At 41.5% G+C, this 14,460-nt stretch overlaps 1 protein-coding gene across 4 annotated transcripts in view; it reads left to right on the top strand.

The window, feature by feature from the left end:
- The window catches only part of PPP4R3B (protein phosphatase 4 regulatory subunit 3B), a 23,358-nt gene continuing 8,898 nt past the window's right edge, over nt 1-14,460 (top strand). Inside the window, exons 1-7 of one of the 4 annotated variants that reach the window (XM_048060867.2) lie at nt 1-391; nt 1,290-1,345; nt 6,934-7,032; nt 8,518-9,138; nt 12,117-12,194; nt 13,025-13,141; nt 14,158-14,274. In XM_048060867.2, coding sequence (XP_047916824.1) covers nt 250-391; nt 1,290-1,345; nt 6,934-7,032; nt 8,518-9,138; nt 12,117-12,194; nt 13,025-13,141; nt 14,158-14,274 — 1,230 coding nt within the window. In that variant the 5' untranslated portion in view covers nt 1-249. Of the gene's footprint in view, nt 392-1,289; nt 1,346-2,939; nt 3,044-6,933; nt 7,033-8,517; nt 9,139-12,116; nt 12,195-13,024; nt 13,142-14,157; nt 14,275-14,460 lie in introns of those variants that run through there. The other 3 variants (XM_048060866.2, XM_013191120.3, XM_048060868.2) reach the window with 3 other exon arrangements.

Below are 14,460 nucleotides of genomic sequence, written 5' to 3' on the forward strand. Positions count from 1 at the left end.
GGAGGAAGAGAAAGGCGGCGGGAGGCGCCCGACAAGATGGCGGCGGCGCGGCGGTAGCTGCCGGAGCGGCGCCAGCGGGGCCCGAGCCGGGGCGCGGCGTCGCCCTCTCGCCGGCGGGCGGCCATGGGCAGCGGCGCGGGGGAGGCCCCGCGGAGCCCCTGAGCGGCCGCGCCCCGAGCCCCGCTCCCCGCCGCCCTCGCCCCGTCGCCCCCCGCGGGCCGAGCCCGGGCCCGGGGCTGGGCCCGCACCATGTCGGACACCCGGCGGCGGGTGAAGGTGTACACCCTCAACGAGGATCGGCAATGGGACGACAGGGGCACCGGGCACGTCTCCTCCACCTACGTGGAGCGCCTCAAGGGGATGTCGCTGCTGGTGCGCGCCGAGGCGGACGGTGAGAGCTCCGGGCCGGCCCCGCTCCCTCAGCCCTGCCCCCGGGCCCCGCAGCCTGCGCCCCTCGGGGTGCCCTGGCCGGAGGTGAAGTTACGTGGGGCGACATCTTGCTCGGCCTCGGAATATTTACACCTCCCCCTCCCCCCACCATGTTCTGAAGTGCCCTTTTCCTCTTCTTACTACTACAGAAATATTATGGTCGTGGTGTTTTTTTGTGTGTGTGTTTTTTTTTTTTCCTCCCTAGAAATTTACCGATCATATTCCAAGGCAATCAAATTATGTGCCATTATATTCTATTGCTCTTTGAAGTCACCTCAAGGCTCTCTTTTGCGTGGTACGCGCTTGCCGTTCAGTCAGCCGACAGGTGCTAATGTGCTAAATAAACCACCTCAGACTGGTATAAATGACTCGGGAGCTGTTGCCAGGATACATACACTGCTCACATACACAAAGTCAAGTCTTTGGGTTCATGCTATCTGGGTGATTCACTTCTGAAGGACAGTTGAAGGAAATAAAAGCAAATGGCCCACGTGGCTCGTGTGGGCAAATACATTTTTATGCTGTGCAGCATGCTACCTGGTGCAAATTTGTACGGATTTGTTAAATGGCCTTTAAAGCAGTTAATTGTCACACCAGGTTTCAGAAGGAGAAAATAGTGCTGCAGAGAATTTTGGTCTCAAGTAGAAGAGGAAAGTGCTTTTATGTGGGTGTTTCTGTTGGATTTTGTTTTACCTGGCTTGTTTGTCAGGAGTTAGATTTAAAGAAGATTGTTCTCCAGGACTTTCTGGAAGATACGGATTAGATTGAGCATATGTTGTCTGGCATGCAGGCGGCTGCTGTAAGACCCATGGAAATGTTTGTTTGGTTAAACTCAGTAAATATCTTCATAACTTTTCCAGGTTCGCTACTGCTAGAATCGAAGATAAATCCAAATACTGCGTATCAAAAGCAGCAGGCAAGTATCTTTACTAGGTCTTATTTTTTTCTGATTACTGATGCTGAGGAGTTGTTTTATGTTCAAAGTGACTGTTGGTATCCGTAGGTTTCTCCAGCTTAAGACTACACAGTTTTCGAGAAAAAGGGCTAAGTGGTGAGACATGCAGTTGTTAATGTTGTTTTTTCATAGAGATGAAAAACTTGCTTAGAAGCCTGTGGTGCTGCACTACTTTGTATTCCAGAAGCTTACATGTTCGTCTTATTAATATATACACATATATATGAAAATTAGTTAGAAACATACATGGCCTTGAGTGAGAGACAAAAGCTGCTCATATGAAATAATCGACACGTCAGGAGGGCAAAATTTCAGCCAGCTCTGTTATTTCTGTAGTGTTTACTTCCTGAGTTTTTTTTTCTCTGGAAGTAATATGAAGGAATTTGTTTTTGTGGGACTTCCCTTATTGTTGTTTAGTTTTTGTTTTAAGCCCTGGAACCTTCTGCTCTCCTAAGCAAAGTGACTAACCATGGTGGGGCTTAATTGCACAGTTGCCTCTCCTGGGGGTAAGGCTTCTTCAGAACAAAGAAGTAAAACAGTTGGGAGCTACATTAATAGGTCATCTTTGTTTAATCCACTACAAAACTTAGTTTACTAAATCTCTTGCTTTTATTGCTTTTTCCTTCTGCATTCATTTCTGGTGTCTCTGCCTTCATTGTTCTCGTGGTTTATTACGTGTTTTTTTTCCTGCCTCTTTGTTCTGCAGTAGATTCTCTATTTCTTTTGTTCAGTGTTTCATACTGCTCTTCATCATTATGGTATCCAGAAGTGTTTCAGCACTAGAGAACTATTTTTTTTTTCTTCCTAAATGATGAAGATGCAAATCATTAAGGGTTTTGTTTAGGATTTTTTTTTTTTTTGAAAGAAAGGTGACAAGCTATGTCATGAGAATTTGGGGAAAGAGACTTTTGTAGCTCTTGAGCACAGGTTGGCTGGAGTGAGTCAGTTGTGGGCCTAGCTTTACAGAAGGCTGTGTTCTGTGGTTTCCATTTTTCACTCAGTAGATACTGGTGTATTTAGTCAGATGATGGTTGTAGGCTTTTCTTGGGTGGGCTGCTGAGGAAAGAGAGGATGGTCTTTGTGGGAGCTCTACAGGGTTCTGAAAGGCAAGAGCCCTGAACTGCTTCCTGTTTAGTAGAGGAAGCTACTGCATAACGAAATACGAGCACAGATTGTGTTTGATGCAAAGTTAGAATTGCTTCCTTTTGCAACTTATGCTCTGAAACTCCATACAACTGCTTACTTGAAAACCTTCTTTGCTTAACTGCGCAGTTTCAAGTGACTTGATTAAGTTGGGTTTTTTTTGTTGTTGTTGTTGTAGAAAAGGCTTTCTAGGTTGTAGTTCCAAAAACCTGATCTTAGGCTGAAGTTTGTTTAGGTTGGCTTTTATTACCAATCCTAATGCTTTGTGTCCTTGTGGCCGAATCTTTGCTTCACTTCTCACTCTTCTGGAGATGTTTTGCATTGTTTTTAAGAGGAATAATGATGGATGATTTCCAGAGGCAGGTTCTAGAACTGTCTAGTTTCTGAGCTCATACTGCTTTTAGTTGACAGTGCTTTGTCTTTGAATTTGATGTGCTGCAGAGTAGCAAAGATCAAAACTTCGTGTAGCAGTCCTGTGCTGCAGTTTGTGAAACTTCAGCCTCAGCTCAGATTGTGGTACTCACACCTTGGTGTCTCAGAACCGATGTTATTTAAAATGGCGTAAAGAATTAGGCAATATATTCTGGTTAACCAGTGAAGAACAGAGGTGGTCTTGGTGTCTCTAGTCGAGTGTTGAAGTCTGCTGTGCTGTAGGTAGCCTGCAGACTTGGAGGCTGTGCTCATCTGTCCAGGACAGGTGCTTTTGTAGCTGACTGACTTGTCAGAGTGTAGGTGCAGATTTTTATTAAGGTGCTGATCTTGGGTTTGGGGAAAGCCACAACATGGTGCAGCTTGACAAAAAGGAAACACGCCCTGCCTACACATCTGTCTCTTTAAAAATAACTTGAATTGACTCACGGAATAGCTGCCACTTAAGTTTGGATTTGCATACCATAGTTCTGTGGAAAAATACCCAATATTTAGTTGCTGTGCATCAGTTTATAATTCCCAATATATACTATTTGCACTAAGTAGTACTATAATGATTGATTAACTATAAATACTGCCTTCTTGAATCGTGTTGGTGGTCTCTCTGGCTTTTGTGCAGAATTCAGTTTTGTCACAGTGTTAGGCATGCAATAGGAAGAGGACTTGGATGTGGGTGCCCTGCTGCTCAGCCTAAAAGAACTCCTGATGCTTTGTACGCAAAAAGTGTGAGACACCTAAAGAGCTTTAGCAGCTCCCTGGATTTTGGGCATAGGCTTTGAGAAATGCATGCCTCCGCTGAGCACGCCGCTGCCAAGGTATCTTCTGGAGGCTCCAGCAGGAGCGCTTTCAGGGTGTTACCACACCCGCGTCTTGTTCCGCCCTCTCCTTGAGGTTGCTGTTCCCTGGCATGTGGGCAGAGGAGCATGTACGGGTGCCTCAGTGAAAGTCAGATGGATCCGTTTGTGTGCTTTGTTCCTCCAGCTTTGTTACAAGGGTGGTAATTTTCAGTTGCATGGGTTTAAGACTAGTAAAAAGCTACAGAAATTCTCATCGTAAACACCACCTTCTGATATTAACTCTCCTTTAGGTACACTCTATCTGTTTTCAGATCTGAGATGAAGAATGTGTACAAATGCTCTTGAAACACAGTTGCCATCATTCAAGTGACAACAGAGCAATTTACTTCAGGCAAAATCAGTGGAGTTACTTGAGGCTGGGATTTTACAGGCTTCCGGGGGTGCTGCTGTCACCAGCCAGAGCAGTTACCAGGGGGCTTCTTCACTCCTTTGTGCCAGCATGAGTCTTCACGTAGCCATACAGCAGGTTAGATGTAGGAACTGATCCCACTGGAACACGTCTTGTTGCTGGCTTAATTTCTATTTGTCTCTTGTCCTCTCTCTGGTTCCCTGCACAGCATACCTGTGCTGGCATAGGAGGGGGATGAGGGGCTGGTGCTGGAACCAGGAGAGGGAGTAGCAGGCATTGTACAAACCAGTACTGACAATGGGGGGTTAGAACTGCCCTCGTAAAGCTCAAATTGTTTTGAATTAATCTTTGTTTTGTTTTGTCTTGTGTTGTGTGAGGGAATGAAGGCATGTTGCTGTTGCTGATCTAAGCGGGCCGAAGCAGTAGTCTTGTGAAGGAGCTAGGTCTGGAGGATATCTGTCTGATCTTGAGTCATCTTGGGACATGCAGGAAGCGCATGGCTGAGTAAATATTATATTGGTGTCGGATAATTATTTTCTAATGAAACTACCTTTTAATAAAGATGATTAAATAGGCAGCATCTTGCTTGGTAAGAGTGAGCGGAAGTGCTTGAAAGGGAGCAGGAAGGATCCTGGTTGTTCCGTGCAGTTCCTCTGTGTGCCTGTTCACTGGAAACACTGGAAACACTTCAGACAGTTTATATTTCAGAAGTCCTTCCGAAATATTTTTGGAGAAACTTACATAACTTCTACTCGTGTGGGCAGTATAGATTGTAACAACTACTACTCAGTAACCCGAGAATTGTCACAAAAAATTTTAAGTACAGTCTCTATGGATGCACACAGTCATTTGAGTTACTGCAGTAGGCCTGTTAGTGGAATGATTCTGGGCTATGAACAGGACTTCTTCATGCATGTCTCTCTTTGTTTGTTGAGGTGCCTCTGGTTTTTAGCTTACCTGGAAGTGTATCCATTTTCTGAGTGTTAGGGCATCCATAATTTCACAGAACGTTTTCAGATACAAAAATAAAAATTTGAAATGAGTAACTGCCATAAAATTGTACTTAAGAATTCTGATTTTTGGATTAACCTGTAAATGAGCATTTTTTAGAGAGGGTACTTTGTGAAAGGCAAGTTGATGCTGCTAATTTGTAGCATATTTAAATCATTTGGGCACTCTGTTTTAAGCTGTTGACTGAGTTCCTGTAATGTTGTAGAGTGTCTTCCAGTGGTAACAAACTGGCATTGCTCAGCATACCTGGACTTGAATGGAAATGATACAAAGCTTTGTTCAAAAACCCTACATCAAAATACTTTATAACATTATATAAAATACAATAGCAAAAACTTGTGTGTTTTTCAGTCTTTGCAAAATAAAAAGTGCCTTTGGCAATACAGAGTGAGCACTTGAGGGCCCGCTCTCCGCGTATCTGCTTTCTGTGACAGTTCATTCTGAACGAGGCCAGGGAGCCCATCAGGCTTTTCAGTCCCTGCAGTTTACAGTTGTTTTTTCACTGAAGGCCAGCTCAACTGCTCACTCCAACCTCACACGCTGTAACCACAGGTTCAGCTGTCCGTGAGCCAGAGATGAGGCTGGACAGCTGTAAGCACAACCATGTCAGCTGTATGAAGCTGTGCCACTTGCACGCGTGAATCAGAGCCCAAGAGCAGGCAGACTACCTATTAATGTTTGTGGCAGGAGCACAAAAGTGTAAGTGTGGTGTAGGACACTTGCAAAAAGAAACAAATCTCTGAGCAGCGTTAAGGTCACAGGGCAATGAGCTCAGTGCTTTCCATTAAGGGCAGACTCTGTTTCTTTTAAATGAAGGAGTAAAAATGAAAGAACAAATAGATATACTGCAGTTCACTGCCAGCCAGTTAAGTTACATTCACACAGTTCTTCTGTGCAAGTGCCGTTATTCAGTGTGTGTTTGAATCCCCCTGTCTAGGACCTGTTCTAACCTGAATGAGGTAGTTATGTTTATTTCAGAGTAAGAGACTCTGTAGTAGTAGTGTCTTAGTGAAATAAGTCATAAAATATTTTGTTAGATATATACTGAAAGAAAATGCGTAACTTGGAGCAGCAAGTGACCTAATAATACTCCATTTAAAAAAAAAAGTCTGTTCAGAAATTCCAACAAATTCCTAGACGTATTGTGCAAGTGTACAAATTGAATAGAGGCAATAAGAATGGAGGGAAAGAAAATTTGCTCAAGTGAAAATACCTGATGGCAGGATGTTTGGAGCTTTAGTAGTATCTTACAAGTTTTATATAATCCATGGCGTATGTCTTTGAATTCAGGAAAAAGACACCTGTTTGTAATAGGTGAGGCTTTGTTTTTCACATTGCTACAGCTGTATTAAACCCTTTCTGAGGAGGAAGCACTGTAATCTTTTACTTTGGTTTGCAGCTTCTTAAATATGAGAAGACTTAACTTTTTATATTGCAAGTCTTCTTAATTTCCTGTGATGTGTGCATTCACATGCACAACCAAGAGCCTCAGCTTGGAATTAGGTTGCAGAAAAATGCCATTATAAATGTTTTTGGTATGGAAAAAATACATAGATGGATAATATGTACGAGGATGTTCATAAAGCAAAAAAGAAATGTCCCTTACAGCAGAACAGGTAACTTAATATTTCAGTGGCTTATAGTCTTTTTTTAACAAGTGTAATTATTATTTAATCTTTAGGCATGACTTAATGGAATACAGATGAATATGTGGTGTAGGTCTGAACTGTCTCAAACAATTTTTTTTTTGTCTTGTACAGGACACCTTGATTGTTTGGTCAGAAGCAGAAAATTATGATTTAGCACTGAGTTTTCAAGAAAAAGCTGGCTGTGATGAAATTTGGGAGAAAATCTGCCAGGTACAGTTATATTTTAATATTCTGTTTCTTCCAAATGATTTAGTGTCTTCTGTGGCTTCACGTATTTGGTTTGTAATTTTTAAATCTATTTGGAAAATAAGCATATGCTCATCACTATTTTCTGTGGCTTTTCTTTTTCTTTCTTTTCCTTGTTTTCTTTTTTTTGGGGGGATGCCAGATTTTAATTGTCCTTCTCCCAGTCTGCAAGGAGCTAACTAGTTGGAGTGTGGAACTAACAATCTGTTTTAACACACAAGGAGACAGATCCTGCTTTGTGAGAGGCAGAGGTGACATTGCTGTCAGAGCTTAAAATCTCGGTCATTTTTTCATCATGACCTAAGTCTTATTATCCATGTCTTATGGATATTTCAATCTTCGTTATTATGAAACAGAGTATAGATCTTAACACTTTCATCTCTGGAATTAACAAGTCAGTGGAATTGCACCGACGTGTACTTAAAAGAAGAAACCCAGGCTTTCATGTCAGAACTTATTGTAACTGTATCAGATTTTAAAAGTGTAAAGCTGTAACTAAAGATACTTGGAACTGGGGTTTTCTAGCAGTTTGCTTTGAACAAAGTAGGCAATTTAGATGCATTCTTAAACTTAGCATTCATTAGGCTACAAGTCTTCTCAGCCAGTACTCAAATACCATTGTTGAAAGGAACCAATGCTAGTAACTGCAAGTATATGTGTTTAATAAATAGTCCAGGTTTCACACTGGTCCCGTTTGGGGTTGAGCTGATCACCTGTCTGAGAGGGAGGTCTCTGTGTGATCAGACAGCGCAAAACATTAGCCTTAGTCTCTTGCACTGTATTTCAGAACTCCTAGCACTTCAAGACTGCTGTCTGAGAGGTGATCCTTTGTGAGGGAGGTCCACCGGGAATTTATGAATCTTAGGGTTGGATCAGTGAAGGGAATAAAAAGCATAGGGTGCATGAGAAGGCTGAGGAGATGAGAGGGGCATACAGAGCAGAAGGAAAGCGCTGTAGAGCAGGAGATGAGATGATTGCATCCCCTTTCCCCTGTTCAGTTGGGGTATGACCCTTTCATGTCTTTTGTTCTTGGTCCTTTTGTTATGGTTCGTGTAACATTAACACACCTGTGGGCTCTTATTGTGACTTGAAGTCTTCATACACTTCTGTTTGAGACACTGGAAGAAGGTTTTGTTATGCCCATCTTTTCTTTTCCTAGTATGTTTTGTGTTTATCTTCAAGGTGCTTCAGACTACTTTATTTCACAGATGTCATTAGGTTTTGGTGGTTTGTGTTTTGTTTTGTTTTTTTTTCACTTTTTGAGAAATACCTATTAAGATAATGGTAGTGACTTCTGTAGGATTCACAAGCAGCAAACTTCTCCTCTTCATGGTTAGGTATTTTCCAGGCAACTGAAGGTATGAAAGGATTTATGTATGTGTTATTGACTTGATTTACTCTTGCATATGTATTGGGATGAGACAGTAATTGTGCACGCTCTGTTCGTAGGTTCAGGGTAAGGATCCTTCAGTGGAAGTCACACAGGACCTTATCGAGTCCGAAGAGGAACACATAGAAGAAATGCCTGAAACTAGTCCTTTGATCGACCTTCCTTCTTGTGAACTCAACAAACTTGAAGAGATTGCTGACCTAGTTACCTCTGTTCTCTCCTCACCCATCCGTAGAGAAAAGCTAGCGCTGGCCTTGGAGAATGAAGGCTACATTAAAAAACTATTGCAGCTTTTCCAAGTCTGCGAGAATTTAGAGAACACAGAAGGCTTGCATCATTTGTATGAAATTATTAGAGGAATTTTGTTCCTCAATAAAGCAACTCTGTTTGAGGTGATGTTTTCTGATGAGTGTATTATGGATGTTGTTGGATGCCTTGAGTATGATCCTTCTTTGGCTCAGCCAAAACGGCACAGGGAGTTCTTGACCAAAACAGCAAAATTTAAGGAGGTTATTCCTATAACAGACTCTGAACTCAGGCAAAAAATCCACCAGACTTACAGGGTACAGTATATTCAGGACATCATCTTGCCGACACCATCTGTTTTTGAAGAGAATTTTCTTTCTACCCTTACTTCCTTTATTTTCTTCAACAAAGTTGAGATTGTCAGTATGTTGCAGGTAAGTGGTTTTTAATATGGTATAGATGGATTATGTATAGATACATCTAGGTGTAGTTTTTAAATTGATTATGGGTCTATAACACTGTCTAAAGTAATCACGCACAGTGATTTGCATTGTTTTTCCCTTTATTTCTGAAACTTTAATTTTATTTTTGATTTTTAGAGATAGTAGATTTCAGGTGAGTTTATTTACAGATTTTTTAATGGATTGTAAGCAATTATCTTATTGTACTAATTTCAAATGTTCATGTTGTAGTATAAAGTAGTTAATGAATTAATTTGAATCGTTTTCTCTTCATACTGATATCCCAAAGTAATACTAGGTAACCAAAATGTTACTGTATCAGAGCTTTGAAAAACTCACTGAAAGGTTCCTAGTCAGAAGCAGGTTTAAGAGTAGCCGATTGTCACAAAGAAGCTAGGCTGCGGGAAGAGCCTTGGAGCGAAGCGCTGTGCTGCATTTGCTGACAGTTGGGGTGTTGTCAGTTCATATTTTTTTGTGCAAACTAATGGCTACCAAAATGTTTTCATTCTATTTCTGGTCCATGTACTTGGGGAAATGGCACGTTTGTGTGGAATAGAACTTCACAAACGTGTCTGTTTTCTTGTGAAGAAGAGAGTATTAAAATTGTGGAAAGATATAGGCAGTGGAGAAATAATATTGCCATAAGATTGCAGCAGAGGACTGGAGGGGGGAAAAAAAGACAGAAAACTACATGGGTAAACTTTTGGGCTTCTTTTTACTTCGGTTGAATAGCAGGAAGAAACTAGGAAGTAAATCCTACTAGCAAAATGAATGACTTCCATTTAGATATTTTCTTTAAAACCCTGTAAAGTTCTTTATTTTCCACCAAAGTTTTACTGTACTGCATGCCTACTTGCACCTTAGTTGAAAGCAGTGGATCTGTGACTGTCACCTGTAGTACTCACTGAAGGAAGCTCTGAAGTTCTGTCAGTTCTTCGCTGCTCGGTCACTGCCGGCCTTGCCATAGTCGAGACGAGTGTATGGCACACGGGTGCATCTGCTTTGAGACTGTGACTGAGATGAGCGTGCTGATTTACAAGTAGTATTGACACCTAAATCAGTTGACCTGCCTTGGATTTGTAAGTGACAAAGAAAGCACACATGGAAGAGAAGTTGCTGGCTATTGTGCTTAGGGAAAATTACATTGTAGTGTGGGCATCAGGTTCAGGACCACTTTCCCAGTCTGCTGGTGTAAATCAGCTTTTTGTTGCGGCACAAGAATCTTAAAGCCCCTTCGGGTTTGGTGAACGAATTAGAAGTCTTATTACCCTAAATACACTGGTAAAGCTCCCTAGGAAGTGCAGTTTGTAGGAGTACCAGGCTGTTTGCTACTGCAGTGAAGCCCTTTCGATGTGACATGGAGCAGCAGACCCAGCACTGCTGAGGAGGAAGGGCAGGCATGTGGAAAACGCAGCAAGCCCAGAAAACAAACCTAGATCCACCCTGTGCTTTAGGGCATCAGGACTGCGCCGGGCCGCAGCTCTAGACAAGCCAGAGATCTGTCTGTTGCCGAGTAGTCTGTGGTGGGGATTTTCTGGCCTCTTGTTGTGATATGATTGGTTTTTTAACAGACTTAATTTAGCTGTTAAAGTCAGTAAGGCTTAAAATAAACTATTAAGTCTGTGTAAGTTGCATTGTCGGATGCTGATTCAGGTACCTTGTGCTTGTAAAGTACTTTTTTTTTCTTGAGAATTTTAAGATGTGAGGAAAAATGTGACCTTTTGGCCAACATTCAGGTGATTGTAAAAAATTCTGTACTTCAGCTTAATAAAATGCATTGAATTTAGTAATAGCAGACAGCTAAGTATGAAGTAACTGCTGTCTAAAACATGCAACGTAACATGGGTGGTTATCGCAGTACTGCTGCGTCCCTTCGTGCTTGTTCAGTGAATCAGTGCGGTGCTGCCCAGCTCTGTGGTGCGGTAGCACAATGCTGCTGTTGGCTCTGAGATTTGCACCGTATTCAAAAGGTGATGGGCATTTTGATGTGAAGGAATGCCAGCACTTCTCCATGGGTGTGCAGGGAAATCGGTGTGCAGAGCAGGATGTGCCTGAGCTGTTTGGAGGCAATGCTGTTCACCCTGGTTTTTGTGCACCTCTCGAGTGTTAAGCCATGGTGTAACTGGAACGCTTGGCAAGAAGAGAAACGGTGTCCTATATACACCTAAAAATAAGTACCTATTGGCAGGAGATCTCAAAGTGATGATCTCAATAAATGATCAGAGAAGTTTCCCGGATGGGGAAGGCTGAGCTTTGTGCTCAAGTGGGGGAGCTTGTTTATTGAGAGCAAGTTTGACAGGGGGTGCATGGCTGTGGCAAACTATTGAAACACTGCAGATGGGAAGTAGGAATTGATGTGTGACCCAGTGCTCGGTGTGGCGCCAGCAGCAAAGGCGCTCCATGGTTAGAGCCCCCTTGGCAGCACCCAAGGGGGAATCCTGCAGGTGCCCTTCCTGAAAGGCTGTGTGCATGGCCTGGGGAGGAAGCCCGGATCAGACAGACGGGTTGTGGTGTTGTGATGCCTGGATGTGAGTGAAAAACCACGCAGCGAGCCCGCAGGTTGTAGGGCAGAGCCGTAGGCATCCAAGCCGCCTGGCGGAGGACAAGTACCAGAGGTTCTTTGGGACTGGACCCAGTAATGCTGCCTGCCGCAGCTTAGTGGGCAGCCCTGCCATATGGAGCGGGTGCTGAGACTGTGTGTTGGAAACGGAGCTCTTGGACGGGTGCTGCAACTTCCTTTTCAGTGATAAAATGTAGGTGACTGTGTTTATTTAAAAAAAAAAAAAAAAAAAAGCTTTTCTACCCAATCTACTAGTGCACATTTTTTGTTTCTACGAAGTGAGCAGATAGTTAACTTCAGTCTGACTTTATACAGTGTCAGAGCCTATAAAGATAAGAGTTTTAATGTGTAAGGTGTGCTGTCTAAGTCACTTTCCTTTTATGTTACACAGGAAGATGAAAAATTTCTGTCTGAAGTTTTTGCACAACTAACAGATGAAGCTACAGATGATGACAAACGATGTGAATTGGTGAGTTGGCGTACTCAGTAGGTGGCTGAGCACTTTAAACTTCAGACATGCAGTAGAAATGTTGAAGGTGTTCTGTTGGTTTTGCAGTCACTGAGGTATTTCCCTAACCCTAGAGTCATTTCTAATGCACTGTAGTCTTTGTGCTCCCTAGGACAATGTTTCTTGTGAGGTAAAACTCTGATTTATTTGTTCTAAGTAACTTATTTTACTATAGAGAAAGTGCTAGTGCTAAGCTTGAGTCCTAGGCTTGAAAACGTACTTTCTTTAAAAAGTACTTTAAAAGTACTGTTTAATGTACTGTATCCAATTGCTGTTTTTTTTTCTCCACTGTATCGTGCTCACTCAATAAAGCCTTTCAGTCCTATGACTGAGAGTCATCCCTCTCAGTCCCTTGGCATATATTTTACAAACGTTATTTATCTCTGAATATGTTTATCAGCTTAAGTTGCCTTTATAAAAATCTAGAGTGTATGTTATCAGAAAACATCTTTGTTCTTTCAAACAAAAGGCAAGCCAGACAGAAGTATAAATCTGTCCTATGCTAGGTGGAATAAAATAGCTACAAAATGACTGTATTTCTCTGAGGTCCATCGTAGCCTCTTAATGGATTTTTTCATCTGTTTTTAACTGCCTTTGTTATCCTTTTATTTCTACCCTTAACGTTGCCTAACTGCTATTGAACATTGGGGGGAGAGGACTAGATGAGTCTTTTTTTTACAGGAAGGCATATACCCACCGGCACACAGACTCTGATACAAATCATAAGTATTTCTGACTTTCAGTGTGTTCTGAATCAAATACCTGTGTTGTTTTTTTTCCCTTTGTTATAGGTTAACTTCTTCAAGGAGTTCTGCGCATTTTCTCAGACATTACAGCCTCAGAACAGAGATGCGTTTTTTAAAACTTTGGCGAAGTTGGGAATCCTTCCAGCTCTTGAAATTGTAATGGTAAGCGAAAATGACATTTTAATAAGAGGCAAAAAGAGGAAAAAAAACCAGCCATTTAGCCAGATTTTCAGATGTGCTAAACATCTTTCTGTAAGTTTAATTGGACAACTTTGTTCCTCTGAAAGCTTCAGCTTATAGTGATGTCCTGAATCCGGAAGATCTACGATTTTCTGAAGTGGCCCAACTTTATCACTATTACTGTTTTTACTTTGCATTTACTTTGAAGCCCTCTTGATAACAGGGGTAAAATTTGGAAGGATTCTTCTTCATGTTGGAGTTTGATTTTTGTTGTTGTTATTGGAGCAGTGCTGAAATAGTATTTTTAGATTTAGATAATCTTGGACTGTTACTTGTTCCTGTCCAATCCTAATCTCATTTTCAGTGGTATAAAGCAGTTTAATCTATCATAATCGGCAGTGTGAAAACCTGGCTTTTTCTCTCCTATTGTTGAAGCAGCTATTGCTGCTTGACCATTGCAAATTGTCATTGCTGTTGCTGTTCAGAAACTGTATATTCTGTTGTTGTGGTTTTTTAATATTCTAGAGTAACAACATGTGAGGTTACCAAAGGACATTGACTGTTATGTAAATATAAAAGTAATATAAATGTTAAGTGATTAGACAAACTCTAGTCTCATGGTTCTTTTCCAGGCCTAGACAAGTCCTAATGTTTCCTGTTACATTAGTTTTCTAGGCTTAGAAATTGTGCACTTAACCAGAAGGAAAAAATTACATACCCTAAGGAAAATTAATAATTCTTGCTGTACAAAAATTTCTCTCACTCAGACAAATTAACTGGTGTAGTTGGTTCATCAAATTGACAGAAATCCTTGCAGTCTTTTTCCCCATTATTTTTCTCCTTTAAAGCATTTTACTGTTTTGTCTTTCTCCTGTCACTGTTCACTGCATCTCTTGTAGAAATTTTTGTAATAACATGTTCTCAAAACTTGAAACTCCCTGACTCTCTGCAGCTCTATTTGAAATGGTTCTGCAATAAATTGATCTCATTTTTACTAGGGGATGGATGACTTGCAAGTTAGATCTGCTGCTACAGATATATTTTCTTATCTGGTAGAATTTAGTCCGTCTATGGTCCGAGAATTTGTAATGCAAGAGGCACAACAGAGTGACGACGTAAGTAAAAGTGTGTTAGAGTTTGTTGAATGCACTGAATATGTTAGTTTTAAGACAAAACAATGACCAAAAAAAAAAAAACCTCTTCAGCATTTTGTATGCAGTTAATCCAAAAGTGTAGATGGTAGAAACATAAGGAGAATTAGACTTGAGATATAAAAATTTCTAAGCATGTTGCTGTCCCAT

Source organism: Anser cygnoides, chromosome 3 (assembly GCF_040182565.1).
Source record: "Anser cygnoides isolate HZ-2024a breed goose chromosome 3, Taihu_goose_T2T_genome, whole genome shotgun sequence".
NCBI lineage: Eukaryota > Metazoa > Chordata > Aves > Anseriformes > Anatidae > Anser > Anser cygnoides.